Source organism: Hyaena hyaena, unplaced genomic scaffold (genome assembly GCF_003009895.1).
Source record: "Hyaena hyaena isolate Hyena2069 unplaced genomic scaffold, ASM300989v1 scaffold_73, whole genome shotgun sequence".
NCBI lineage: Eukaryota > Metazoa > Chordata > Mammalia > Carnivora > Hyaenidae > Hyaena > Hyaena hyaena.
The window spans coordinates 1567905-1595903 of record NW_024080705.1 but is presented as its reverse complement, the minus strand read 5'-3'; the positions used below and the strand labels follow the sequence as shown (position 1 = coordinate 1595903).

Sequence of the window (27999 nt, the reverse complement as noted above, 5' to 3'; positions counted from 1 at the left end):
GGCTCCAGGTCACGTGACTGGCGCTGGGGCGGAGGGAATCTGGACTGGGAGTTCTCCTGAGGGAAGCGGGGTGAAGTGGGGGGGACGCGGCGGCGGCACTGACAATGGTGAGTGCACGGCGGCCGGCGCGCTCGCCTCCGGTCCTGGCCCTACAGCGCGCGGCGGGCGGGCCAACGGCGGGCCGGGTCCCGCGGGTGGGGCGGAGGGGAGCGGCAGGACGCGGGCGGCGAGCAGGGCGGGGAGCCGGGTTAGGCCTGTCTGGCCACCGCGGGATCGGGGAAGGGCGGGCGGGGCCGCCTCTTCCCGGTTTCGCAGAGGCCCGAGCACCTGCGGGCGGCTGCGCGCTCTCCTGGCCATGTCGGAGCCTCTGCCCGCCTTCCTGGACCGGCTGTGGGGGCCCTGGCTGGGGACTCGGACCCCGCCTCTGCGGGGGCTCAGCGCCGCCTCCCCTTCCAAGGTAGCCAGTCCCTCCGCGCCTTCCGGACAGCCTGGCTTCCCTTCAGGTGGAGTGACCCGGGAGTCCCCCAGTTCCGGGCTGGTGGGGGTGGAGGGTACTGGGTCACTCTCAGGGTGTCACGAGCTTGATAAACTCCGTTTTTGTGTGTGTGTGTGTGTTTCTTTTTAATCTCGATGTGGTGACATTCTTCGATGTCCTGACCCCAGTTCAGCCTTGATGTTGACACTTGTAGAATGGGGGAGAAAAAGGAAAGGGCGTTGAAGTGTGATGATTTTAATTCAAGACACTGGTTTTGTGGTGGCTAGTTTAAGCTTTGGCTCTCATTTCCTTTCCTTCCCCAAGCCATTTTCTAGAAACTTAACGCTTCGGGATGTTGAAATGGCCTAGGGAACACAGAAGGGAGGGAAGTCAGAGTACTTTAACCAGTTAGTGGGAAGCACAGGCATTTAACTTTGTGTGTGTTGGCCATCTCTAGATTGGATCTCATTCGGCTCACTTTATGGTGTTCGTTCATTTAGTAAGTGTAAGTTGAGCGCCTACTGTGTGCTCTCCTGATACTATTAGCTTTCCCAGAGCTCACTGGTTCAGTAAACTGCTTGAGAGTTTTGGCTGAAGAAGCAGCTAGCTTTGTTTAAAAAATATTAAAAAAAATTGTTTTGAATAAATACATTTTAAACTCAGAAGTTGTGTTGATTTAACTAAAATCAGAAAAGTAAAGACAGACATATTCATTCTTCAACTGGGGGCCCTTTTTTTTTTTTCAAGCAACAAATAATTACTTAGGCTGGCCAGGGGCCACGAGCAAGACTGAAACAGGCCTTGGTCTCTTGTAGCTTACAGTCTAGAGGGAGGAAAACATCCATTTGTGTTAATTATTTAATGTGGAAATTACAGTTGTGATAAATCTAAAAAGGAGACCTTGTCTAGTCAGGGAGTTTGGGAGGTCTTCTTTAATTGAATATAATTTGCCAAGAAGATCTAAAAGGCCCTCCTATTTTTTGCTTATTTTTAAAATTATTACTTTTGATAAACTTTTGAATAGATTAAGAGCAATTTATTTTCAATTTACTCATCAAACATAAACTAATCTGTAAAGCTTTATAACACTGAGATGGACCTAAATATAATCTATGCAAGAAAATTTGCTGTTTCATTGCTTGTGTAAATTTTGAGAGCCTCCCTATCTACTCACCTTGAGTTGCATTTCTTTACATCCACTGGAAGTAGTGAAAGGCTAAAAAGTTTGTTGACTTTTAACATATTCACATGTAATTTTGCTGGGTGCTAATGCTCAATATGGGTTTATGAATTATATGGAAAATCTTAAATTCACCTAAAGGTGATAGGAGGCCTAGGCCACAATTAGAACACTGTAAAAACAATGCTGTAATCTTTTAATAGTCATGTATATTGCAGGTTAGCTGTTTGAAGGCTACCAAAGAGTTTGGACTTGTATATTATTGTCTAATATTGCTCCTGAAAATCTCATTCTAAATGCTCGCTTGAAGATATCTTCGCCAGGAGAACTGAGTGGTTTTTCACTTTAAAACATCTCTTCTGTAATTTCAGCAAAAGTCTATGTTAATGTATACTAACCTTCTTTACAGTTTTCATTCCCTTTCCACCTCCTAGTCTTCCCCATCCTGTCAGTTATGTATTTTGATTTCTTTACATATCAGGAGAATTATTAAAATTTAATGTGAATAATTTTAAAAAGATCTTAATTTTATGACTTTTTGTTAGAAATGACAGAAGATGCGTACCTTGTGATAAAAACTTCAAAAGCAAGACTTGGGTAGACCAATCTTTTTTCTTTCAAACTCCTTTTAGAAGGAAAATAAAGGGGCGCCTGGTTGGCTCAGTCACTTAAGCATCTGACTTCAGCTCAGGTCATGATCTCAAGGTTCGTGGGTTTGAGGCTCCCAGCCCTCCAGTGGGCTCTGTACCAACAGCCTGGAGCCTGCTTTGGATTCTGTCTCTCCCTCTCTTTCTCTGCCCTTCCCTCACTCGTGCTTTGTCTTTCTCAAAAATACATAAACAAAAAATAATAGTAAAAGAAGAAAAAGAAAAAGACAAACTTTTTCCTCAGCTATTTTTTCTCTCTGCTGTCTACTTGTTTATTGTAAGACATTGACAATTTTCTGGAGGCCTTTGATAAGACTAGTTTGTTTTTGATGTGTCCTCGTGTAAAAAACTGGATGTTAACCTGGTGCTAAATTCTCACGGTGTTGTTCACTTAATCTTGCTAAAGTATTACAGTTTATTACTCAGTCTGTTATCCTTCTGCGTTTGCTATAACTAGGCTTTAAAAAAAAAATCTAATCTGTCCTCATCTTAGTGTTTTGATTATGCTGAAAAAGTAAGTTTACTTTTTAAATTTTTAGTTATGAAACACTTAATGGGTACAGAGGATACAGAGATGCATATAGAGGATAACGTGTAGCTTTCACATTTTTAGTGTGTTGGAATTTTTAATTTTTACCTATCATGTCAAAATAAGACTTACTGATTAATTATATTTAGCTAATTGTGAAGTTTTACAAGACCAGCGAGTGTGAGCAGGGGAGGGGCAGAGAGAGAGGGAGAGAGAGAATCCCTAGCAGGCTGGACACTCTCAGTGTAGAGCCCCATACAGGCTCAATCTCACGAACTGCAAGATCATGACCTGAACTGAAATCAAGAGTCGGTCGCCTAGCATAACTGATTGAGCCACCCAGGCACCCCTCTTTGACACCATTTTAATTAGTGGCAATTTTGATTGTTATTTTGATCTTTCAGTGTCAGCTTTCAAATCCTAAGTTCATCTCTGTGTGTTAAATATCCATATGTGGGAAAAGTTACCATAATATTTGCTTTTATTTGTAAAAGAATTTTTGTAGTTTTCAAATCTCATTTTTCCTGGAAGCAGCCCTGGTAAATATTAAAGGGGAATGAGAAAATTGAATTTTATTTTCCTGCTTCTTTTTTTATCTTAAATGAGGTTGTTGTCTTCTACCCTTTCAAAATTGCTCCTCCCACCCCCCTCACCCCCTTCCTGCCACCGTGGCTGGCTCAGTAGTTTGCACGTAGTTGATAATTAGTAAATATCAGCAGACTGATTTTGAGCTGCTGTACATTGTCATATCTGTAGCCCTTAGGAGAACATAGACCATTTTGAGCAAGTTGTAAATTTAAAACTGGGGAGTATGAATGCTAACTAGGAAGGGACAGTGCATGTGACCTATCATTGATGTTTTTCATTCTAAGTTCAGAATTGTTTTCTTTTTTTTTAAATATTTTTATTTATTTCTAGGAGAGAGAGAGACAGTGTGAGCAGGGGAGGGTCAGAGAGAGAGAGGGAGATACAGACTCTGAAATAGGCTCCAGGCTCTGAGCTGGCAGTCAGCACAGAGCCCGACGCGGGGCCCGAACCCACGAACCGCGAGATCATGACCTAAGCGAAAGTCGGACGCTTAACCAGCTAAGCCACCCAGGCGCCCCTCAGAATTGTTTTCTGATTAAAATTAGTTTTTTGGGTTAAAATGGACTTTGTTATTTGTAATGGTGCCAGGAAAGATTAAAACATTGTTGAAAGGAAAAAATACTGTTTATGCTTTTATAGTATGTCAAAAATAGAAATCTGGCAATTCTTTGAGTGGATTTCTTGAAATTACCATCTTTTTTAAACATGCCCATTTGGTTTTATTTAAGTTTATTTATTTTGAGAGAGAGAGAGAGCGAGAGAGAGCACAAGTGGGATGGGGCAGAGAGAGAGGGGAGAGAGAGAATCCCAAGCAGGCTCTGCACTATAGTTTTGAGCTGGATGTGGAACTTGAACTCACAAACTGAGATCATGATCTGAGTGGAAACCAGAGTCAGACACTTTACTGACTGAGCCACCAGGCACCCTGAAATCACAGTCTTTTTGTTAATATAGGATTAATAAAAACAAGCAAGCTCAGAATTTAGGAAAACACCGTCTTCTTTGATCATGGTATCACCATGCATTTTAAGAGAATTATTAGCTTGCTTGCTGTTACTCTGCCACCTGAGGACAGAACTGAGGCTTGATGGAAGTTCCTTGCTCTAGACTTAGCTACTGCACCAATGCTAACTTTTTGGGGGAGGGCTAGTTTGACCAAGTATTCCAGATTTAACTCCTTTCTTTTGTATCTATTTTTTTTTTTAATTTTAAAAAATGTTTTTATTTTTGAGAGAGAGGGAGACACAGAATCTGAAGACAGGCTTCAGGCTCTGAGCTAGCTGTCAGCACAGAGCCCGACGCAGGGCTTGAACCCACGAACTGTGAGATCATGACCTGAGCTGAAGTTGGACGCTTAACCGACTGAGCCATCCAGGCACTCCTTGTATCTATTTTTTATTATCAGGACAGTATGTGTTTTTAATTTTGTTTATTTTTAATTTTTTTTAAGTTTTTAAAAAACTTTATTTTTGAGAGAGGGAAGGCAGAGAGAGAGAGAGAGAGAAGATCTGAAGCAGGCTTTGTGCTGTCAGCATAGAGCCCAGAGTGGGGCTCAGATTCACACACTGTGAGACCATGACCTGAGCCAAAGTTGGACACTCAACTTACTGAGCCACCCAGGATCCCCAGGACAAGATGTGTTTTATTCAATATTAATTTAACATTCAGTATATATTTGAATGCTTTCTACTAAATGCCACATACTACCGCTAGCTACTGTGTCTTCAGTGATGAGCAAAGGATAAGGTATCTGTCCTCATGGAGTGTACAGTTCAGTCAGGGAGTCAGGCATTGAATAAGCACACAGTATAATAAATGATGAAGTAAAACTATGTGGTGTTGGGAGGCCTAAATTTGGAGACTCTAGTTTCTATTAGGAAGGAAAGGAAGGCCTCTTTATGGAAATGAGTCAGACTGAGACTCAGAGGATGAATTAGTTAGGTAAAGGATACTTGGTCTAGGATGAGAAGGAAACTGGCAAATTTGATTAACCTGGATAATTTGAGGCTGGAGTAGTTGGAGATATGGGTAGAGCCAGATACATGTAGGCCACGTTAGGGAATACAGTGTGTGTGTGTGTGTGTGTGTGTGTGTGTAACAGTGAAGTACAGAAAAGTGTACAAAAACAGCTTGATGTATTTTCACAAAGTGAATGAACCTGTGTATGAAGTGCTCAGATAAAAAAACACAGCATAACTAGCACTCTAGAAGCTCCCTCTGTGCTCTCTTCTAACCACTTCCTGATTTCTAATACTAAAGTGTATGTTACATGTTTTTGGCTTTTCAATAAATAGAATCATATTGCGTGTGTATTCTTTTTGTGTCTGGCCTCGAAATTTCAATATTAGTGTGTGAGTCATCCTTGTGTATAGTTGTGTCTTATTCCTTTGCCTGTTGTATGAATAATAGACTAAAACTTATGTACCCATTCTCTTGATGATGGATATTTGAATTGTTTCCTATTTAGAGATATTATGAACCATGATACTATTAACATTCTTACATTTGTTGCCTTGTTCATGTGTAAGAGTTTCTCTTTAAGGTAGATATCTAGGGGCATAATTGCTGGGTCATGGGATATATATTTTTTTAGCTTTATCAGATAATGCCACCTGTTTTCTAAAGTAGTTGTTTCAGTTTGTATTCTGACCAGCCTGTTGAAGGATTTTAAACAGAATATGGTCAGGTTTATGTTTTTAAGAGATTACTGTGGTTGTGTAAGGCAGACTAAGAAGGGATATAGATTGACAGGAGATGGTTCTTCATGTAAATTTTATTACTATTTTTTTAATGTTTTTTTTTTTTTTTTATTTCTAGGAGAGAGAGAGAGAGACAGTGTGAGCAGGGGAGGGTCAGAGAGAGAGGGAGTCACAGACTCTGAAACAGGCTCCAGGCTCTGAGCTGGCAGTCAGCACAGAGCCCGATGCGGGGCTCGAACCCACGAACCGCAAGATCATGACCTAAGCAAAAGTCGGATGCTTAACCGACTAAGCCATCCAGGCGCCCCTTATTATTTTTTATTTTAGAGAGAGGCAGAGAGGCAGAGGAAGAGGGGGAGAGAGAATTTTAAGCAGGCCCTATCCCCAGAACAGAGCCTGATACGAGGTTCATCCCACAATTTTGGGATCACGACGTGAGCTGAAATCAAGAGTTGGATGCTCAACCGACTGAGCTATTCAGGCGCCCCACTCCATGTACATTTTAAAAAAGAGTAGAAGACTGGCTTTCTTTCATGACAAAAATAATCCTCGGCTATATCTGGTACTGGAACTGCTAATGGAGTGTATATTATTACCAACTAATGTGTTGTGGAATTCATAAGCAATTGAACTTTGTCCCTTATATTTCTGTCATACTCAGGATTTACAGAACAAGGCTTATACATTTTTTTTTATTTAATGTTCATTTATTTTTGAGAGAGAGAGAGACAGAGTGTGAACTGAGGAGGGGCAGAGAAAAAGAGAGAGGGAGACACAGAATCTGAAGCAGGCTCCAGACTCAGCTGTTAGCACAGAGCCCAATGTAGGGCTCGAACCCACCAGCAGCGAGATCATGACCTGAGCTGAAGTCAGATGCTTAACCAACTGAGCAGTGGAGATGCCCCAGCTTATACATTTTCTTTGGAAAAATCCACAGAAATTTAATCAGTCTCTTTCACTAGAGTCAGTTTTATTTATTCCAAGAGCTTACACAGTGCAACACATCCTATTCAGACCCATAGAGCAGTATATTTTACAGTAAGTAGTACATTGTAATAATTCATTTGGATTTATACACTTATTTGGGTTGTATGAGTCCTGCTGTGTGAAAGAGCCACACAGAAGAATAAAGGTGGCTTTCAAATCCAGATATTAAGAACTAATTTTTTAGGGGTGCCTGGGTGGTATAGTCTGTTGAGTGTCTGTCTCCTGATTTTTGCTCAGCTAATGATCTCACAGTTTGTATGTTTGAAACCCACATTGGGCTCCATGCTAACAGCATGGAACCTGCTTAGGATTCTCTCTGCCCCTCCTCTGTGTGCTCTCTCTCAAATAAGTAAACTTTTATTTATTTTATTTTTTATTTTTTTAAATGTTTTATTTATTTCTAGGAGAGATAGAGACAACGTGAGCAGAGGAGGGTCAGAGAGAGAGGGAGTCACAGACCGAAACAGGCTCCAGGCTCTGAGCTGGCAGTCAGCACAGAGCCCGATGCGGGGCTCGAACCCACGAACCGCGAGATCATGACCTAAGTGACAGTCGGACGCTTAACCAACTAAGCCACCCAGGCGCCCCTCAAATAATTAAACTTTTAAAAAAATATTTCTTTTAGATTCTGGTATATGTTAGTAATTGATTATTTATAGTGGTTAACTATGGCAATGATTGAAATTATAGCATGTTTAAATTTTAGCTTTCTTTTTGTCTTTTAAGAAATTGTGGTAAAAAACATACAATATAAATTTGTCCTCTTAACAGATTTTAATGTATAGTACAATATTAGCTGTATGTGCATTGTTATACTAAATTTGTTTTTTTTTTTTTCTAGGATTTTATTTTTAAGTGATCTCTATATGCAATGTGGGGCCCAAGCTTACAACCTCAAAATCAAGAGTTGCACGGTCTTCCAACTGACCCAGCTAGGGCACTCCTAAATTTTTTTAGTTTTGATATGGAATTTAAGTTCTTATTTCCTTGTTGTACTTGCAGGTTTGAAGTCTGTTTAACTGTAGGTCATAGGTAATTTATATTTGAATTACAAAATGTACTGTCTAACAACACATAATTATGAGCATTTTCCTTTCATTTCAGAGTTTTCTTGGAGGCTTTTTTGGACCCATTTGTGAGATCGATGTTATCCTTAATGATGGGGAAACCAGGAAAATGGCCGAGATGAAAACTGAGGATGGCAAAGTAGAAAAACACTATCTTTTCTATGATGGAGAATCTGTTTCAGGAAAGGTAAATCTTTTGTTTGGGAGAACTACCTAGTTGTAGGAGATTAGAATTCATCATCAAAGTTGTCTGTGCTGTTTCTAAATTTGAGTGATTTTGTTAGAGATGGACGGTTGTTTTGGAAGGTCAGTTAAAATCCTTGATTCCATTAGAGTATTTACAGGAAAAATCCTTTTTTATCTTTTTAAGTTTACTTATTTATTTTGAGAGAGAGAGAATGGGGGGAGGGGTAGAGAAAGGGAGAGAGAGAATCCCAAGCAGGCTCCACACTATTAGTGCTGAGCCTGACTTGGAGCTCAAGCTCACGAAACTGTGAGTTCATGACCTGAGCTGAAGTCAAGAGTCAGACACTTAACTGACTGAGCCACCTAGGCTCCCATACGAGGAAAGATTCTTAAACTGGTAGGATTATAGGGGCAGAGTCTAAAATTGTATGCAGAATTTTATGTTTGTGACTATGCATCTGTTTTGCTTTAGTTTCTTCAGTGGGGCTGTGATCCACTCAAAAGTTTGTTTCTCCTTACTTTAAGTTGAGTTGTAGAGATTGGGAATAATTCTTTAGTACACCTTTCTAAAAATTTCTTTCTCATTCTTTCTAGCTTATCTCTCTGCACTACTACCGTTATGTCTGTTGATCTCATTTCTTGGTGCTCTGTAGAGGATTTAATGTACATTTGGAATGTATCTATGCATAGTCAGATACATGTATGATACCTTCTGTAAGGTTTCACTTTTCCCCCTTTTCCTTATCAAGCAATGTAGAAGAATAATCTTACACTTTAGAGAATATGATTGATACCCATAGATCATAATTTTTGTTTAAGTCTAGAAGGGAACGTTTATTGTCTGGTTTAACGTAATTCTGTGTCATCTGTGCCAATTAGTTCATGGCTGATGTTTATAGGACAAATAAAGGAAGAGGGGCATATTTAAGGTAATAAAGCTACTTACGTGTGGTTTTTAAAAACCAGTGGGCCCTCAAATTATATTTTTAGAATTGCTAGAGATCATATGTAGACCTAATCAATAACTATAGATTACATTTTTAAAAATGATAAACCTTTTATAGATAAATGTTTTCTGTTGCTCAAAAGGTATTGTATCTGGAATCTGATTATTTATTGACCTGAGATTTTTCACTTTTAACCTTTTTATTGTAAAATAAAACACAGAAAACCACAAAACAAATAATGATAAGGTATATTTTCTTGTCATTACCATCGAAGTCAAAAAGGAGAACTTTACCAGTTGCTCCTATGTCCCATCTCAGTCGGTCGTAGTCTCTTCTCAAAAGAAGCGAGCCGCCATGCTGCCTTTTATAATAATAAAGTTCCTTGTGTTTCTTAATTGTTTAGTCCTATTCTTTAAAAAAGACTGATATAGCTTTTAAATCTCCTTCAATCTCTGGTTCCCTTTTCATGCCTGTTTTTTCTTTATATTTTGAAGAGCTTGGGACCCTTGAACTGCAGAGTTCTCTGTGATTGGATACTCATGATAGAGTTATTGCCTATAAATTGGTAGCTGGATCTAGAGACTTGATCAGACACAAGTTCAATTCTATTGTCAAGAGTATATGTGGTAGTGGTTTTGGGTGTGTGTGTGTGGCGGGGTACATGATGTTTGGTTTTCTCTTTTTATCTACTTTGCAAATGTAACTGCTGTTAATACTGATTCCTGGCATACCTTTAGAATAGGTTATTAAATGGTTGATTTATGAGTATTTTTTTTAAGAAGTTGGAGAGATTTTTCTTTTTAAAAATTTTTTTTTATTGTCTATTTATTTTTGAGACAGAAAGAGACAGAGCATGAGTGGGAGAGGGGCAGAGAGAGAGGGAGACACAGAATCCGAAACAGGCTCCAGGCTCTGAGCTGTCAGCACAGAGCCTGACGCGGGGCTTGAACCCACGAACCATGAGATCTGACCTGAGCCGAAGTCGGACGCTTAACTGACTGAGCCGCCCAGGTGCCCCTGATTTATGAGTATTTTGAAAAGAAAACTCAAAAAGAAGAAAACAAACATGGATTATCTGTGACCTAGCATGTTCACTAAGAACAAATCTAGGCTTTCTGAAATATCTGAATATAATAAAAAAGATTGTTGGGTTAGAGTTGGAAGATCTAGCCTTGACTTTAACAGTCTTTGTAGGTAATTCTGGGCAGTCATTTAACTTTATAGATTTCATCTTAAAATTAAGGACACTGGGCTGAATAATTGGTTTCCAGACTTGGCTTTACATTGTAGGGTCTCTGCATAAAAATCCTTCCTACATTAGATGTAATTTTGAAGTTCTAAGAGGTCTGACATCCCATCCAAAGCAAGAATAAATTCCTTTTATGGTATTCCTGACATGTGAATTTCTGTCTGCATACTTTTTTTTTTCCCCAGATCTTTTTTTTTTAAGAATTATTTTTTTAAAGCAGTTTTAGATTTACAGGAAAATTCAGGGGGAAGTACAGATATTTCCTGTATAGCTCTTGCCCCAATACATGTATAGCCTCTCTCATCAACATCACTCACCAGAGTGGCCTCATTTTTACCAAGGACAGGCCTACATTGACACATCATAATCACTCAAAGTCCATAGTTTACCTGAGGGTTCACTCTTAGTGTTGTTGTTTTGTGGGTTTGGACAAATGTTTAATGGCATATATCCATCATTATAATATCATACACTGTAGTTTCATTGCCTGAAAAATACTTTCTTTGTTCTACCTAGTCATCTCCCCTGCCCTGCCCCCCAATTGTTCTGCCTGTTCATCTTCTCCGTCCTGCCCCCTAAACCACTGACCTTTTTATTATCTCCATAGTTTTGCTTTTTGCAGAATGTCATGTCGTTGGAATCAAACAGTATCTAGCCTTTTCAGATTGGCTTCTTTAACTTCATAATATGCAAATTCACCTGTTCTAGTTCTTTTTTTTTTAAATGTTTTGTTTATTTTTGAGAGAACATGAGGGAGGGAGGGACAGGGGGTGCGGGACAGATGATTCAGAGTGGTCTATGCACTGAGCAAGCCCGATGTGGGGCGCAAACTCAAAAACTGCAAGATTATGACCTGAACTGAAGTCAGACATTCAACTGACTGAGCCATCCAGGCGCCCCTCTAGTTATTCCTTAAAGGTGAGCATACAAAATTTGTCCTTTCGTGTCAGCCTTATTTCTTTTAGCACAATGTTTGCAAGGTTTGTTCATGTAGCATGTATCAAAACATCATTTTTTATGGTTAGCTAATATTCCAATATATATCCATGTAGAATATGGAGGGATATACCACATTTCCTTTATCTAGTTCATTAATTGAGGACATTTGGGTTTCTCCTTTTTGGCTATTATGAATAATGCTGTACATTTGTGTACAAGTTTTTGTGTGAATATATGTTTTCATTTCTCTTGGGTGTACATACGTAGGAGTAGAATTGCTTAGTCAGTTTTTGGAGGAACTGCCAATCTTTTCCAAAGCAATCTTTCCAGCAGTGTATGAGGGTTCAGTTTCTTTACTTTTTTGGCATACTTAATATTGTCTGTATTTTTTATTGTGGCCATCATAGTGGGTTTGAAGTGGTATCTCATCATGGTTTTGGTTTGCATTTCCTTAATCGCTAATACTGAACATCTTTTCATGTGCTTATTGCCATTTGTATAGCTTTGGAGAAAAGTCTGTTCATATCCTTTGACTGCTTTTTACTGGATTGTCTTTTTATTGAGTTACAGGATTCTTTTTATATGCTTGATACAAGTCCATTGTCAGTTATGTTTCACAAATATTTTCTCCTGTTCTCTGAATTGTATTCACTTTTTTTTTTTTTTTAAGTTTATTTATTTTGAGAGAGAGAACGGGTGCTCAGTTGGTTAAGTTTCCAGTTTCGACTCAGGTCATGATCTCAGTTTGTGAGTTTGAGCCCCGCATCAGGTTATCTGCTGTCAGCCCAGAGCCCACTTTGGATCCTCTGCCCCCTCTCTTTGCCCCTCCCCTGCTTGCATGCACGCACACTCTTAAAAATAAACAATTTTTAAAAAGTAAATAAATAAAATTAAATACAACTTGTATCACTAGGCCTTCTGAATAATTTTGAGAGAGTCTTGCTGATTGTTTAATTATTGTTTATTATTAATTTAATTAAATTATTAGGTACAATAACGGTGAAAAATTGTGAATTGTGAAAAATTTGATAGTAATTTTTCTGCGTATGTTTTCGGTGGATTCATAAGTATAATTCCTTAACATTCTTTTAGATTGGTCAGTGATAAGTAAATTGTCTTGAAATGGTGGTACCAATGCCACGCCAGCCATAGTGAATTCTGAATTCCTTGTTACAAAAGTGAATAGAGAGGTTTATTCTGAGATTAAGGGCTTTATAGTTTAATTTTTTAAACAAAGAATACTACTGAAGTACCTTTCAAGAACATGGACTTTATTCTTCTGACAGCAGTTGAAATTATTTTGGGAAGCCACAATATCCAGCAACAACAAAGTACAGATATCTTGGTAATTCTCTGTAAATGATACTATAAATGGTGTGGAAATTGATACATGTTTGTCTTAAACACAGTGTAGATGAAAATCACCCCTTACCTTAGCTTCTGAAGACAGTGTTATTTGAGACATCTGTGGAATATTATATGCTGAAGAATGAGCTTTGATATTGGTCTGTTCGAACAATGAATGTCTTTTTTTTTTTTTTTTTTACATTTATTTATTTTGAGAGAGAAAGAGAAGAGAGAACGTATGAGGGGGAAGAGGGGCAGAGAGAGAGGAGTGAGAGAATCCAAAGCAGGCCCTGCACTGTCAGAGCAGAGCCCAACAAGGGGCTTGAACTCACAGACTGTGAGGTCATGACCTGAGCCGAAATTAAGAGTCAGACGCTTAACTGACTGAGCCACCCAGGTGCCCCTGAGTATGTTTTGTGTATGGATTTTTTTCCTGTGTTTTGTTTTCATGGCCTTTTACACATATACACATAGTCTCACATATGTCAAATTACTTGTTAATAGCAAAGGGGAAAAATAGTAACTTCAAATTGGAGAAACCTGGTGGATCACCTTGACCAAATGATCAAAGTTAACATCACCAATTGGCATCATGTACTTCCTAATCAGATACACTGAGAAGGATCCAACTTCATTTTCTGTGATATTCTTGGCAAGAATGCGTAAGCTGAGTCTAATTGTGGTAAAACACCAAACAAACCCAAATTGAGGGATAGTCTACAAAGCAAGTGACCTATATTCTTAAAAACATCAAGATCAAGAAAGGCAATGACTGAGGAATGTTTGAGATTAAAGGAGACTTAAAGACATAACTACATATGTAACATATGATTCTGGACAGAAGGAAAAAAGTATATAAAGTACATTACTGGACAGTTGGAATTTGAATATAAACTGTGGAATTTTAACTTTCCTGATTTTGATAATTGCACTGTGATTATGTAAGACATTATACAGGAGCATGATGCTTCCAAATTATTCTCAACTGTGAGGGGAAAAAAGTTGTGTATGTATGCATGCACATGTGTATATAGAGAAAAGATGATAAATCATATGGGACAGAATATAAACATGATGAATTTGAATAAACGTTATGTGGAACTTTCTTGTGCTGTTATTAGAACTATTTTGTAAATTTGAAATTATAATAAAAGTTACAAAAGTGTAACAGTTAGTATTAAACACTTTTAACCCAGTTCACTATCATAGTTTATGTTTCTATGCTCCCTTTTAGAACAGCTTTTAAGTATGCTTAATAACGCCTACTAACTCTGGGATCCTTTAGATTCCAGAATATCTTGCATTAGGCTTAAAAAGCAACTGGTTTTGACATCAGTAGGAGACCAAGGACAATTTCAGAGTTTAGGTAATTTGGTAGGAAAATGAAATAACTTTGCATTTCTACCTTAATAGTATGGTTTCAGAATGATTTTTGAAGATCTGTACATTTAAAAAATACCAGACACAGCCATGTTCAAATGAAGACATTCCCCCAAACTGTTGCCAAATAGACATTTTAAAAAGTATATTATTCTTTTGTGTATAAATTAGAGAATACCTCTAATTACTGCCTGGCTTGTGAATCAGCTGGAAGTTACGCTTGTTTTATTTGTGGTTCAAACCTAAAATTCAACTTGTTAGTGTATGTGGAGCCTGTAAGTACTATTTTGTTTTTCCTTTAAGAAGTATTTTTCTGACTTTGAAGGTATTTTTTGTCTATTGTAAAAGAACAACAAAAATCTTGAAAAATACAAAGAAGAAAACAAAATTACTCATACATTCCAGAAGTAACTGCTGTTAAGAGTATTTCTTTTGTGTAGTTTAAAAACTATAATTGGCATTATGCTTGTATACAATTTGACCATGCTTCCTTCATGTAACATATCATGCACATCTTCCCACATCATTAAAAATTCTTTGATCTTATTATTTTTAAACTTTAATAATATTCCATCATATGATGTACCACAATTTGTTTAATTATTCTTTCTCTGAGATATTAATTTGAAGGCAAGTTACTAACTCATTCTGGTTACATATACAGAAGATATAGAAAAGTGACTATTTTAGTTAATATAGTTTTCAAACAGAAGTAATTGGACCTCTGCTTTTATTGGCCTTTGATTACTATATCTTTTGAGAAGCATTACTTAAAAAGCTTTTTTAGGAGTCATGTTAATATTTTTTATAGTAAAGAATACATCTGGAAGTATGCTTTTTATGTGTTAGCTAGACCTTAAATGTTTGGAAAAAAATTTTCGTAATATGTATGTACTTTACAGATATTTTGTCAATTCACATTAAAAATTTATAAAATTAAGGTCTCCATTTGGCAGATGTGAATTTAGGGATTTAAAGACTATATATTGTACTTCAAAAATATGTAAGATAAATCATACTCAAAATTTAAATCTTTAGAAATTCTGTTTTTAGGGTGAGTAGCAGATTCAGGAGCAATAATCATGGCTTTTAAGGTTAGGAATTATAACAATATATTTTTGGTTATGAAGAGCTGAAAATGAGCTTTTAAGTAAATTCTTGGAATTAGTGACTACCTTACATTAAAGTGCTATTGTGTAGAATTGTTTAACTATTTGACTAGAAAATGCATTTGAATAGTTGAAAGTTTTCCCTTTTTTTGATTTGAGTATAGTTCTCCAGCTTATAAAGGATTCCTTCCTAACAAAGCAGGTGCTTACAAGTGTATGTATAAGTGATTGTATAAATTCTACCTTTTCTAGTGCTATAACGTCATCATAATCTAGGTGTGTGGTGGTGTTTCAAACTTTAGAAATGAATACCTGAAAGATTTATATATTGCATTCATCTGGAAGGAATCTATTAGTAAGCCCACTCAAAGGATTGTTAACATCTTTTATAATTTCATGTTTTGGCAGGTAAACCTAGCCTTTAAGCAACCTGGAAAGAGGCTAGAGCACCAAGGAATTAGAATTGAATTTGTAGGTCAAATTGGTGAGTTTTAAAATAGTATTACTTTTTGTTTTTTTAATGATAACTGAGTTTGAAGAGGGTTGGATCTGGCACTTAAATACTTGAATTAGAGTTTAGCTTTGTAGAAGGAAGGAATCGATTTTGCATAATAAAAGAAGATTTATAAACATTAAAACAGGTTTCTTTGAATTGTATTAAATGATATTTGACTCAACCTGCCTTTGTTTGTTATTAAACTTAATTACTAAAAATGAAAGGAGTTATGTAAGCTACCCGCCTTGAAAAATAATTCAAGTAAAATGAGTTGACTCACTGAAATTTCCATCTGCCTACATCTTTCACCAGGTTTACAATTATCAGTGTCATCTTCATCCTTCACTTTCTAATTACCCGTGCCATTTGTCTTCTTAACCTAATGTGTGCCAGTAGCCAGTCTCACCTGTCAGAAGATTCCATGTGGAAAGGAGGGGTGTAATTTCTTCTTGACTTATATCAGCTTTCATAAATATTTCCATATATGTATTTGAGAAGCATTCTTGATTTAGTAGAAGCTAAACTGTATGAATCTTTTGCTACTGCAGATTCAGAATAGAGAAAAGAAAATGGGTCTTTCTAATACAGTATACATAGCTAGGTTTTAAATCTAGCTTTCTAAGTCTTACTGTACATTTTTAAAGTATCAAAATTGGAATGGGTAGATACTGTTTACATATATATTCCAGATGAGATTATACTTGAGGGGGCAAATTTTAGTAATTCACTAATAGTTGATAAGTTTTTATGTTTGTATATTATTTTATCAAGGTAATATATTTGCCTAACTAAAGCAAAACAACAAATGCTTTTTGCCTTGAAGGGAGGAAGTTCAAATAATTGCTGGAAGTGTGTCTGTTAAAACAGCTTCATATTGGGCAAACTCTAACTACATTAAAGGAATGAATATGTTTTTAATAATAGGAATTTTCATTGTGCTGTGCTGCTTGAATTTTTTTATGCCTAGGTGGAGCATAATGAGGGGAATAATGGAATTTATATCAGAGCTCTAGTGTGTTAGAGACAAATCCAATTGATTAGTTTGGTAAAAGTGATTTGCTTTAGAGGTAGAAGTTTGAGTTTTAATGAAATAGGTATTAAATGTAATTGGGTTTTTTTTTTCTTTTTTTTGCTTTTTGAAATTTCTTAGAACTTTTCAATGACAAGAGTAACACTCACGAATTTGTAAACCTAGTGAAAGAACTAGCCTTGCCTGGAGAATTGACTCAGAGCAGAAGTTATGATTTTGAATTTATGCAAGTTGAAAAGCCATATGAATCTTACATCGGTGCCAATGTCCGCTTGAGGTATGAATGTGTATCAGTGACTGTAGATGGTATCAAAACCAGAAGGTAATGGCTACTGTTGAATGACTTATTAAAACTTCTATTTATAATTCTGGACTGAAAGCCTTCAGAGTTTTAGGAATTCTGCCAAATATTTTGTTTTGTCTAGCTAATGCTCATCTGAGGTAACAATAGCCTTCTATCATAGATTTAGAGAACCCCATCATGAGAAGTTTGTTTTAGTCATATACTTCCTTTGTATGAATCATCCCCTAGGTACTTCCTTTGTCTTATAAACAGAATTACCTCAAAATCTATTAGTTTCCCAACAAATCTCATTTAGTATATGGGTAAGAAGTGATCAAGAGAGATTTCCCCAAGTAGGTGTGACCATAGATAACACTTCAAATGCATTTAAAAAAGTAGGTACACTATTCTTAAAATTGTTCTTTGTATTTTTTTGATGGTGGGGGCATTTAAAAATTAGAACTTGTAAATGAAGTAAGTTGACCTCCAAGGATCAGCAAGGAGGAAAGCTGAGTTACAGTTAATGTTTGCTTATTTAAGACACTGAAATTTATTTTTATTTTTTTTTACTGCTTTTTTTTTTTTTTTATAAATAGTTTATTGTCAAATTAGTTTCCACATAACACCCAGTGCTCATCCCCACTAGTGCCCTCCTCCATGCCCACCCCCCCTCCCCCCCACATCCATCAGTCCTCAGTTTTTGTCAGCATTCAAGAGTCTCTCATGGTTTGCCTCTCTCCCTTTCCCCCACCATTTCCCCCCTTCTTCTCCCCCTTGTTCCTCAGTTAAGTTCCTCCTAATCCTCCTATACGTGCAAACATATGATATTTGTCCTTTTCTGCCTGACTTATTTCGCTCAGCATAACACCCTCAAGGTCCATCCATGTTGCTACACATGGCCAGATTTCATTGTTTCTCATTGCCATGTAGTATTCCATGGTATAGATAAACCACATCTTCTTGATCCATTCGTCCGTTGATGGACACTTAGGTTCTTTCCATGTTTTAGCTGTTGTCGAGAGTGCTGCTATGAACATTGGGGTACATGTGCTCCTATGCATCAGCATTTCTGTATCCCTTGGGTAAATTCCTAGCAGTGCTATTGCTGGGTCATAGGGTAGTTCTATTGTTAGTTTCCTGAGGAACCTCCACACTGTTTTCCAGAGGGCCTGTACCAGTTTACATTCCCACCAACAGTGTAGGAGGGTGCCCATTTCTCCACATCCTCGCCAGCATCTCGAGTTCTCTGATGTGCTCATTTTAGCCACTCTGACTGGTGTGAGGTGGTATCTCAGTGTGGTTTTGATTTGTATTTCCCTGATGAGGAGGGATGCTGAGCATCGTTTCATGTGAAGACACTGAAATTTATAGTAGGAGTTTTAACTTGCCCTCTCCGTTAACTTTGTAGGTATTTTCTTAAAGTAACAATAGTAAGAAGACTCACAGACTTGGTAAAAGAATATGACCTTATTGTTCACCAGCTTGCCACATACCCTGATGTTAACAACTCTATTAAGATGGAAGTGGGCATTGAAGACTGTCTACACATAGAATTTGAATATAATAAATCAAAGTAAGTACCTTTAACAACAGATAACTTAAATGTTCAGGGAAAATTAATAAAATGTTGTATTTTTACAGAAATGGACTCCTGTTTTATTGTTTAATGCCCTTTGAAACTTTATTAAGGAACAATTCAAGCATAGACCAAAGCCAATGAACAGTATGGTAAATCCTCAGGAACCCACTGCCCAGTGCCAGCAGTCATGAACACATGGTCAGGTCTATTTTATTTGTATCCAGCTCTCACGCTCCCCATAGATTATATTGAAGCTAATTCCAGACATGGAACTTCATCCATAAAAATTATGAATCATTTTTAATAGAACTGTAATACTGTTATATCTAAAATATTATTAGTTTCCTAATATCCATGCATATCCAGTCAGTGTTCACATTCCTCTGGTTGTCTCATAAAAATATTTCTCACCACATGGTTTGTTCAAATAAGTATCCACACAAGATATGTTCAAATCCAGTGCATCCAAACACATTGCATTTGGTGGTTTTACTCTTAGATTTCTTTTAATTTCTGGGGTTTTTTACACTAAAGTTTATTTGTTGAAGAAATGGATGTATACTTTTATCTCCTTCCTATGTATTCTTCTGTTAAATGGCTTTTGTTAGTTGTCACTCCCCAGTGTATGTCACTAAAAATGTGATATAAATATGCCTTCAGGGTCTTGAATCGTATTATTAATAAAATTATCAAATTGTTTAGGACCTATAAGCTTGTCACTGGAAGCCTCCCTTCAGGCTGACATAATTACACTGATCAACTCCTGAGAAATTATTTTGATCCAGGCTTGAGAGAAGGTTAAGAAGCCCTCTGGGTATTGTAGTAATTTCCAGATTTATTACATCACTTCAGTATCACTTCAGAGTCCTTGGGAAAGGTCTTTGATGACTAGATATCACAGCAACAAACTCAACCAGTGGAGTCTGTCTTTGTAGACAAGTTGTTTGTTAGCTGCACTATTCTGGCACTTAGAGTAATGACACTAAACTCTTATGTAGGGTTTTGGTGTTCAGAAACATCATTATACACCAATTAAATATTACAAGCCTGAAAATGTTAATTTTTTGTGCTTAAGTTCTTTGGAAACTAACCTCTCGGTAAAGGACCTGCGGTTAATCAGACTAATTCTTCCTTTGAGGTATATTGATGGTCAAGTAAAAGCTTGATTCCCTTTTTTTTTGGTGTTTATTTTTTGAGAGACAGATGTGAGTGGGGGAGGGGCAGAGATAGAGGAAATTAGAATTGGAAGCAGCCTCCAGTCTCTGAGCTGACAGCACAGAGCCCAGCACAGAGCCCAGCTGAAATAGTTACTGTCCTAAAGATGTCTACTAAAGCCTTTCAGGACATATTTCACTCTTTTTGTTTATTTTTTAAACTGATATGTAGTAAATGTGGTTTATTCTTTTTCCAAAGGTATCATTTAAAGGATGTGATTGTCGGGAAAATTTACTTTTTATTAGTAAGAATAAAAATCCAACATATGGAGTTGCAACTGATCAAAAAAGAGATCACAGGAATTGGTAAGTCAAAAGGAATATTTGAATTAAAATTCCTGTTTTAGTTGAAATTTTAAAAAATCTCAAAATATTGTTTAAACACAGTAAATACACATATTGGATACAAATTTTGATACTTAATTTTTATGCTTCATATTTATGCTTTTTAGAAATTAATTTTTATAAATATTTTTGAAAGCATCAAAATTAGCAGGTTATAAATTCACATGTTTCAAAACTAGAGTGTAAAAGACTATACAATAAAAAGTGTCCTGTTTGTGTATTTCAGCTACTCATAGGTCATATGTTTATAAATTTTAAAATGCTTCTAGGTATTTCTACATATACAATAAGTGCCTCTATATTATACCCTCTCCCTGCTTTTAGTTAAATGTTTATGTACAACACATACTTTGCTTTTTCACTTAACAGTATATTTTAGAGATCTTTCTATATCACTGAATAGAATATTTCCTCATCTTCTTTATCCTTTCTATGGATATATAAAATTTAAGGAGTCTGCTACAGGTTGTTTCCAGTCATTTACTTAATGACTTAATGTCTTAATGTCTTAAATGACTTAATGTCATTTTGCACGTGTGCAAGATAATCTTAAAAGTAGAATTGTTATTTCAAAGGGAATATTCATTGTGATTTTGGTACATATTATCAGTTTGTTGTCTTTAAGTGTTGTACTATCAGCAAGGAATATAGAAGAGTGCCTCTTTTTCCTTCTGTTCTTACCAACACAACATTATAAAGTGTTTAGCTGATATGATCAGGTCAGGGAAGAAGGTTCCCCATTGTAGTTTTAGTTTTCTCATTCTGAATAAGGGTGAGCATCTTCTCCTGTGTATAAAAGCTATTTCTTTTCTGTATATACTGCCTGTCTATATCCTTTGCTCCATCTCTGTTATTATTAGTCTTTTCGTACTGATTTGTAGAAACTATTAGGGAAATCAGCTCTTTTTTTCTGTATTAAAAACAGCAAAACTTTTCCCAGCTTGTTTTGCTTATGACAGTTTTTGCCATGTAGAAGTTTTTGATGTTTGTGTAGTCAGGGCTTTTTTCACACTGAGGTTCTAAAAATAATTTTCTGTGCTTGATTCTCCTAAAATAATATAGTTTGGGAATTTTGTTTAAAATTTTTAATTTCTTTGGAATTTGCCTTGATTTAAGATATAAGGTATGGCTCCAACTTTAGTTTTTTTCCAGATGGCTGACCAGTTGCCCCAGAATTATTTATAACTGCTTTTTAATTTTAATTCGTGTATAGATTTAATTTATCTCCTTTATTGGATTTTTGCTGAAAATAATTTTAGGCAACACTTGTTTTTGTAAGTTTATTTATTTATTTTGAGAGAGCGAGTGTGCAGGAAGGAGAGAGGCAGAGAAAGGGAGAGCGAGAACCCCAAGCAGGCTCTGTGCTGACAGCACAGAACCCCATATGGGGCTCCATTCCCATGAACTGTGAGATCATGACCTGAGCTGAAATCTAGAGTCAGATGCTTATTCACCTGAGCCACCCAGGTGCCCCTACGCAACACTTTTTAAGAATTTATAATTGTAGTCATAATTAGAAACATCTGTGATTTCTTAATGTCCATTTTCACCTGCTAACAGAAGTTTAAGTGATTTAAAGATATTAAAATCAAACGTTGTGTTCCTTCTTATTTCAAAAGAAATTATTTACATATTTTTTCTGGTTATAAAAATTGTGTCTGATTCTATAAAAGTTTAAATAAAAAGTAATCTGTACTCATTATTTGGAAGAGTGTAGCCTTTGCATACTATGGGTATTATAGAACAGTGGGATGATTAGTATATGCTTTGGTACACTTTTTTCACTTATCGTATCACTGACTTTTTAAAAACGTCTGGGATCAAATAATGTCTTAGAAGATGAATACCCAAATTTAAAAGAACTATGTCAAGTACTGTTTGATGTTTTCTCTATGTTATGAAAGAAAACAGTTTGGATGTTGCAGAGAAAACTAGCATGTCAGTGGTTATTTCTGATGTGTATTGTTTCTATTTTGCTAGATACTAGAAATGATCAAAGGAACTCTATGAAGAATATTTTTACTGAACTATATATTTGGGAAGAAGGGATTGAATCATTCAGTTAAGTGATAAGTAGATTAAATGTACATTGAGAAATAGAAAAGAATGATCAACATTTTCACAAAATGGGAAGATAAATTAGTACTCAAATAATGTAGTTGGAAAATAAGAAACTATAAGGCTGGAAATTATATTCTGGAAATATTTAACGTAATGTCATTTACATTATTGTGCTAGGACCCAGTACCACCACAGAAACAGAAACAATTGCTAAGTATGAAATAATGGATGGTGCACCAGTAAAAGGTAAGATAACATACTTTCCATTTACTACTTTTTGTGGTAGGTAGTGCAGATAGTGTTCATGGAAGTGTAGTTTGAAAGTATTTGGTTTGAAAGTTTTTAGTGTAGAAGTATTTGTGAGTTCTTAAAACGATTCTTAAAATACTGTTTTTAAGATCATCTTTGTATAGATACTGAATGACTGTAATGGTATTTCCTAGTCCAAAATAAGGTTTAGTTTTTCACTAAGTTTAAAATTAGTATTTAGAAGAGACATTTATATATTCTCTAGGTCTGAATTTGTAATATTTTGATTGTCTTCTGTTATAATAGTTTATGTCTTTTTTACTCACTAAATATAAGGTACAGTATAACTGAGCGTTAATTTCTGTGGGATTTTCTGTGGGACTTTGTAGTTCTTACACTGGCCAAGAAAATTAGCAGTTCCATTATTATCTCCAGTATCCAAGATAATGAAGTCAGTATTTATCTCTTTTTTTTTTTTTTTAAATTTTTTACTTCTTAAAGTAATCTCTACACCCAACGTGGGGTTTGAACTTAACCAGCTCCCAAGATCAAGAGTCACATGTTCCACCAACTGAGCCAGCCAGGTGCCCCAGGATTTATAATTTTAAATTTATGTCTTTGGGTTTTTCTCACTGTTAGTAATTACTTCATAAAGTAGCTATCATTTACTGAGTGCCAACTATAGATGAGGCATGATGCTCTGAGGTGCTCTAATGTTAGGTGATGGTATCCCTTATTCTACATGTGAAACTGAGATGCAGATTGGTTAAAAAACTTGTTAAAGATGATGTAGCGAAAGCAGAACTTTACCTCTACCTGTTTTAGATTTTCAGCTGGGACTCTTTAACAGAGACACAGATAAATAAAGAAAAAAAACAGTTTACTAATGGATGCAGTGAACATCACAAAAGAGAAACCTCAACTAAAAGTAGCTCAAAACAGTGGCAGGACACCTGGGTGGCTTAGTTGGTTGGCTCAGGTCGTGATCTCGTGGTTCATGAGTTCAGGCCCTGCGTTGGGCTCTGTACTGACAGCTTGGAGCCTGGAGCCTGCTTCAGATCTGTCTCCCTTTCTCTGCCCCTCCCCTGTTTGCACTCTGACTCACTGTCCTTCAAAAATAAAATAAACATCAAAAAAAAATTTTTTTTAACAGTGGCTTAAAATTTCAGGTTATGTAGTATCTTCAAAAGGACAATAAATTTGGGGCGCCTGGGTGGCTCAGTCAGTTAAGCATCCGACTTCGGCTCAGGGCATGATCTCACGGTTCGTGGGTTCGAGCCTCACGTCGGGCTCTGTGCTGACAGCTCAGAACCTGGAGCCTGCTTCAGATTCTGTGTCTCCCTCTCTCTCTGACCCTCCCTTGCTCACACTGTCTCTCCCTCTCTCCCAGAAATAAGTAAAACATTAAAAAAAAAAAACAATAAATTTGGAGAGGTGACTGGACAAAGGAAAGTAGAGCAGTTTTAGGCTTCCAAGGGTAAGGCAAACTGGGGGAAGGTAAATATATGGGTGGAAACTAATGGAATAAGGTTTGTTTGTGGATTCTTCAGCCATCTTCATTGAAAGGAGAATTTATATCCTGCCTTTAGGCAGAAAATGGGGAGCCTCTTCTGCTTTTTGTGGCTTCTAAATTGCCTGAAGCTCAAAATCATGTTTATGTTAAAGAGGTAGATTCTGTGGTAGCATAATTTGGTTTCCTTCAATCTCTAAGTATTGCAGAGTTGGAGTTCGAGCCCAGGCCTTTGTTGCTTCAAAACCTATATGTATGCACTCCTGTAATGCAACATTACTTTGTAAAATTTCAGCAGCCACACATTTTTATGTAAAGTAGTAGATCATATATCTTTCAGGAAATAGATGTGCACAAGAAAAGTATTACATAAAAAAGACTTAACAGAATATGCACATAGTTACACTTAGGAAAGGAGAAGCCTTGAGAATCTGAATAGCAGTCTTTTTGGTGATGAAGGACTAATCCTCATTCTGAACACATTTGTTGTTTTGGATGAATTAGTTAATCCATATTAAAGAAATTATACACATAGTGAGAAATTATGGTAAGCTTCATGAAAGAATATCAAAACTACTCAAGTAGCACTTATGTGCTGGCACCATTCTGAGCATTTTACGTATATTAACTCATGTGGTCCTTACAGAGTCTCTGCAAGATGGGTATTACTGGTGTTCTACATTTCACAGATGAGGAACCTGAAGCAGAAGGGTTAGGTGACTTGGCCAGTGTCCCACAGCCAGGAAGTTGTAGAGCTGGTGTCTGAATCCAGGCATTCTACTTCTAGAGCAGTGTTTCTCATCTAGGGTCGTTTTGCTTCCATCCCCCCACCCCCCCCACCCCGCCCCAGGGCATTTGCTGTTGCCTGGAGTTATTTTTGATTGTCACACTTGGGGAATGCCACTGACATCTAGTGAGTAGATGCGGGATGCTGCTTAGCCTCCTACAGCGCACAGGCCCTTACCCACAACAGAGGATAATCAGGCCCAAAATGTCAGCAGTGCCAAGGCTGAAAAACCCTGGTTTAAAGTTTTCTGTTATGCCGTCATCTCATGGAGAGCTAAAGTGTTAGTGTGTTCTTTGTAATGCTCTTTAGAATTAAATGGAAATGTTTTTTCTTTCAGGTGAATCAATTCCAATAAGATTATTTTTAGCAGGATATGACCCAACTCCGACAATGAGAGATGTGAACAAAAAGTTTTCAGTAAGGTACTTTTTGAATCTAGTCCTTGTTGATGAAGAAGACAGAAGGTACTTCAAGCAGCAGGTATGGTGCCACCCATCCTGGCGTTTTGTTCTCTGGCTATTCTAAAAGCACCTGGAAAGCACTCACTTTTCTATGCTTTATAGTACTGAGCAAGTGGGGGTTTCTGTGAGTTTGATAAGGAAGTAGGTGTGAATGGAATAGTGTTGGGAGAGCTCTCTTCCCTGTTACTCTGCAGGACCCCAGAATGGGCTCTAATTTGGCAGTGTTTTTATTTTTCTTTTGAAAATTTTGTATTTTTTTATAAAAATAATACCTACTGTTAGGGAAAAAAAAATCAGGCAGTAAAGAACAGAATTAAGTAAAGGTCAACAAAAATTCCACCACCATTGTGATTAGTTTTCCAAACAAATTTGTATATGTGTATTTAGATCATATTACGTGTGTTTCCTTTAATTTGGTTTTTCACTGAATAGTGTCTTGAATATCTTTCCTTTATCAACAGATGTAGATTTCCATTATCACTTTGATGATTGTATTAACTTGATGGATTCTGGGTTTCCATTTTGTTGTAAATGTACCTGAGATGACCCAAATCTAATAATTTTTTTTATATAAAATGTTTATCATAAAACTTGTTCTCATTTGAAGATCAATTAAAATCTTTGGTGAATTTGCAGTGAAGATTGTGATTGGAAAGGTCTTTTGTATTCTGAATCAGATTAATAAATATTTGAGTGTCAGTTGAGTATTCAGAACTAAATTAGAAATAATTCTGTCCTGGGGCACCTGGGTGGCTCAGTCAGTTAAACTTCTGACTCTTGATTTTCGCTGAGGTCATAGTCTCTCAGTTCGTGGGATCGAGCTCCATGTTGGGCTCTGTGCTGCCAGCATGGAGCCTGCTTGGGATTCTCTCTCTCTCTCTGTCCCTCCCCACCTTGCACACTTGTGCACATGTGTATTCTCTCAAAATAAAAAGAAAAAAATTATTCTGTGCTGAGTATTGTAAAGAATACAAAAACTACTTTTTGTATACATACTTTGTCCTCAGAGTCCTCACAGTGCATATGTGCAGAAAAAGAAGAATTATATAAGTTAATTTTAAACATTTTTTTAACGTTTGTTTGTTTGTTTTGAGAGAGAGACAGTGTGAGCAGGGGAAGGACAGAGAGAGAATCCCAAACAAGCTCCACACGGTCTGTGTAGAGCCCGACGTTGGGCTCAAACTCAAGAAACTATGAGATCATGACCTGAGCTGAAACCAAGAGTTTGTGTTTAACCAACTAAGCCACCCAGGTGCCCCTACGTTAAGTAACAGAAAACTTAAATAATAGTTTGACAATAATTTAGAAGAGAGAAGACCTTTGCATTGATACTGCCATAATGCTGTATAATTAAACATAGGTAATTTGTAACTCAAGATGGATTATATAAACTTTACAGTTTCCAAATCTGCTACATATTGTAGCCCTATGGAATAAGTACATTGCTTCCCATGGGCATTCACTTAGATGTTTGGTAACCAACATAACAGCCTGTCATGATTCTATGAAGCAAATAATTTTGGGATTTTTTTGAATTTAAGGCATTTAAAAGAGATATCAGGATGGGTTGGTTAGAGAGGAATGAGTATTTGAAAAATATGTGGGAGAAGCTGTAGGGCAAGTTTATTTGGAGTGCGTGGGAGCAGAGTTAACTCAGTATGGCTGGTGGGGGAAAGGAGTAATGTTGCAAATTGAATAAAGGTTATGAAGGATCTTGAATGCTGGTTGGAAACTGATCCTGGAGGTGCTGAGAACTCCTGAAGTGCAATCCAAGCAGTGTTTTAGATGAATCTGGTCGTGATTGGAAGGGTGAGCTAGAAAGGGGCCTCAGGCACTGGAGGCAGAGCCATCTACCCAGAAGCTCTTTTAAGTGTCTAAGTGAAGTGACAAGGTTTGAACTTGGATAAAGGCAAGTGATAGCAAACCAAAGGACATATTTTATGAATTCTTTAAAGCAGGAATAGCTAGAACTTTGTGCTCTTGGGGCTCTGGATTGGTGGTGGTGGTGTGCATAGGTGCTGGTGGTGGTGGGGAGGGTCGGCAGAAGGGGTGGTCCGAGATTAGAATCAGAAGAAAGTAGGTCATTGAGAACAGCTTATGTTGGGAAAAAAATTAATTTTGTTATAGTTAAAATTGAAATGGCATTATTTCCATTGTGAAAATTTAAGGCGTAATATGAGAATATTAATTTGTTGATGTCTTGTGTTTGTTTTACTAGGAGATCATTTTATGGAGAAAAGCTCCTGAAAAATTGAGGAAACAGAGAACAAACTTTCACCAGCGATTTGAATCACCAGACTCCCAGGCATCTGCTGAACAGCCTGAAATGTGAACTGAACAGGAGAAAAAAAGAAAAACAAAAACTCCTATATCCATTGAGATTAAGTTCAGCAGGTTAAAGATGGTTGCAGCTTGTAGGGTGGGGAAAGGCCAAAACTCCATTTATAATAGTCTTCCTTTCTCTTACAGCGCTGCACTTATTTTATGATACAACTAAATGTTCTTCATGTGTATACATTAAAAACAGCGCTTTCTTTGAAACACTGGAACTTTCTTAAGCTGCCATTTTTTTCTTTTTTTTTTTTACTGCACACTTTGATTTAATGATAAGCACTCAGATATGTATCAACATAAACATTAAAGATTTTCACATGA

At 36.9% G+C, this 27999-nt stretch overlaps 1 protein-coding gene across 3 annotated transcripts; it reads left to right on the top strand.

The window, feature by feature from the left end:
* Positions 1–27999, top strand: VPS26A (VPS26, retromer complex component A). Of its 3 annotated transcripts, none has more exons than XM_039233273.1 (9): positions 1–107; positions 8210–8359; positions 15738–15813; positions 16976–17132; positions 18547–18711; positions 20131–20237; positions 22515–22583; positions 25221–25363; positions 27563–27999. In XM_039233273.1, the coding sequence occupies exons 1-9, from the start codon at positions 105–107 to the stop codon at positions 27674–27676; spliced, it is 984 nt and encodes a 327-aa protein (XP_039089204.1). In that variant the 5' UTR covers positions 1–104; the 3' UTR covers positions 27677–27999. The 3 variants fall into 3 exon arrangements, with proteins under 3 accessions (XP_039089204.1, XP_039089206.1, XP_039089205.1); XM_039233275.1 differs by lacking the exon at positions 1–107 and adding an exon at positions 263–457; XM_039233274.1 differs by lacking the exon at positions 1–107 and adding an exon at positions 484–503.

What these genes read in the sequence shown, in the direction of transcription:
- VPS26A (XM_039233275.1), top strand. Translation starts at nt 356, where the DNA reads ATGTCGGAGCCTCTGCCCGCCTTCCTGGACCGGCTGTGGGGGCCCTGG. An exon ending in TGAATTTGTAGGTCAAATTG is followed by an intron (nt 15,814 to 16,975) that starts GTGAGTTTTAAA and finishes GAAATTTCTTAG; the next exon opens with AACTTTTCAATGACAAGAGT. An exon ending in TTTGAATATAATAAATCAAA is followed by an intron (nt 18,712 to 20,130) that starts GTAAGTACCTTT and finishes CTTTTTCCAAAG; the next exon opens with GTATCATTTAAAGGATGTGA.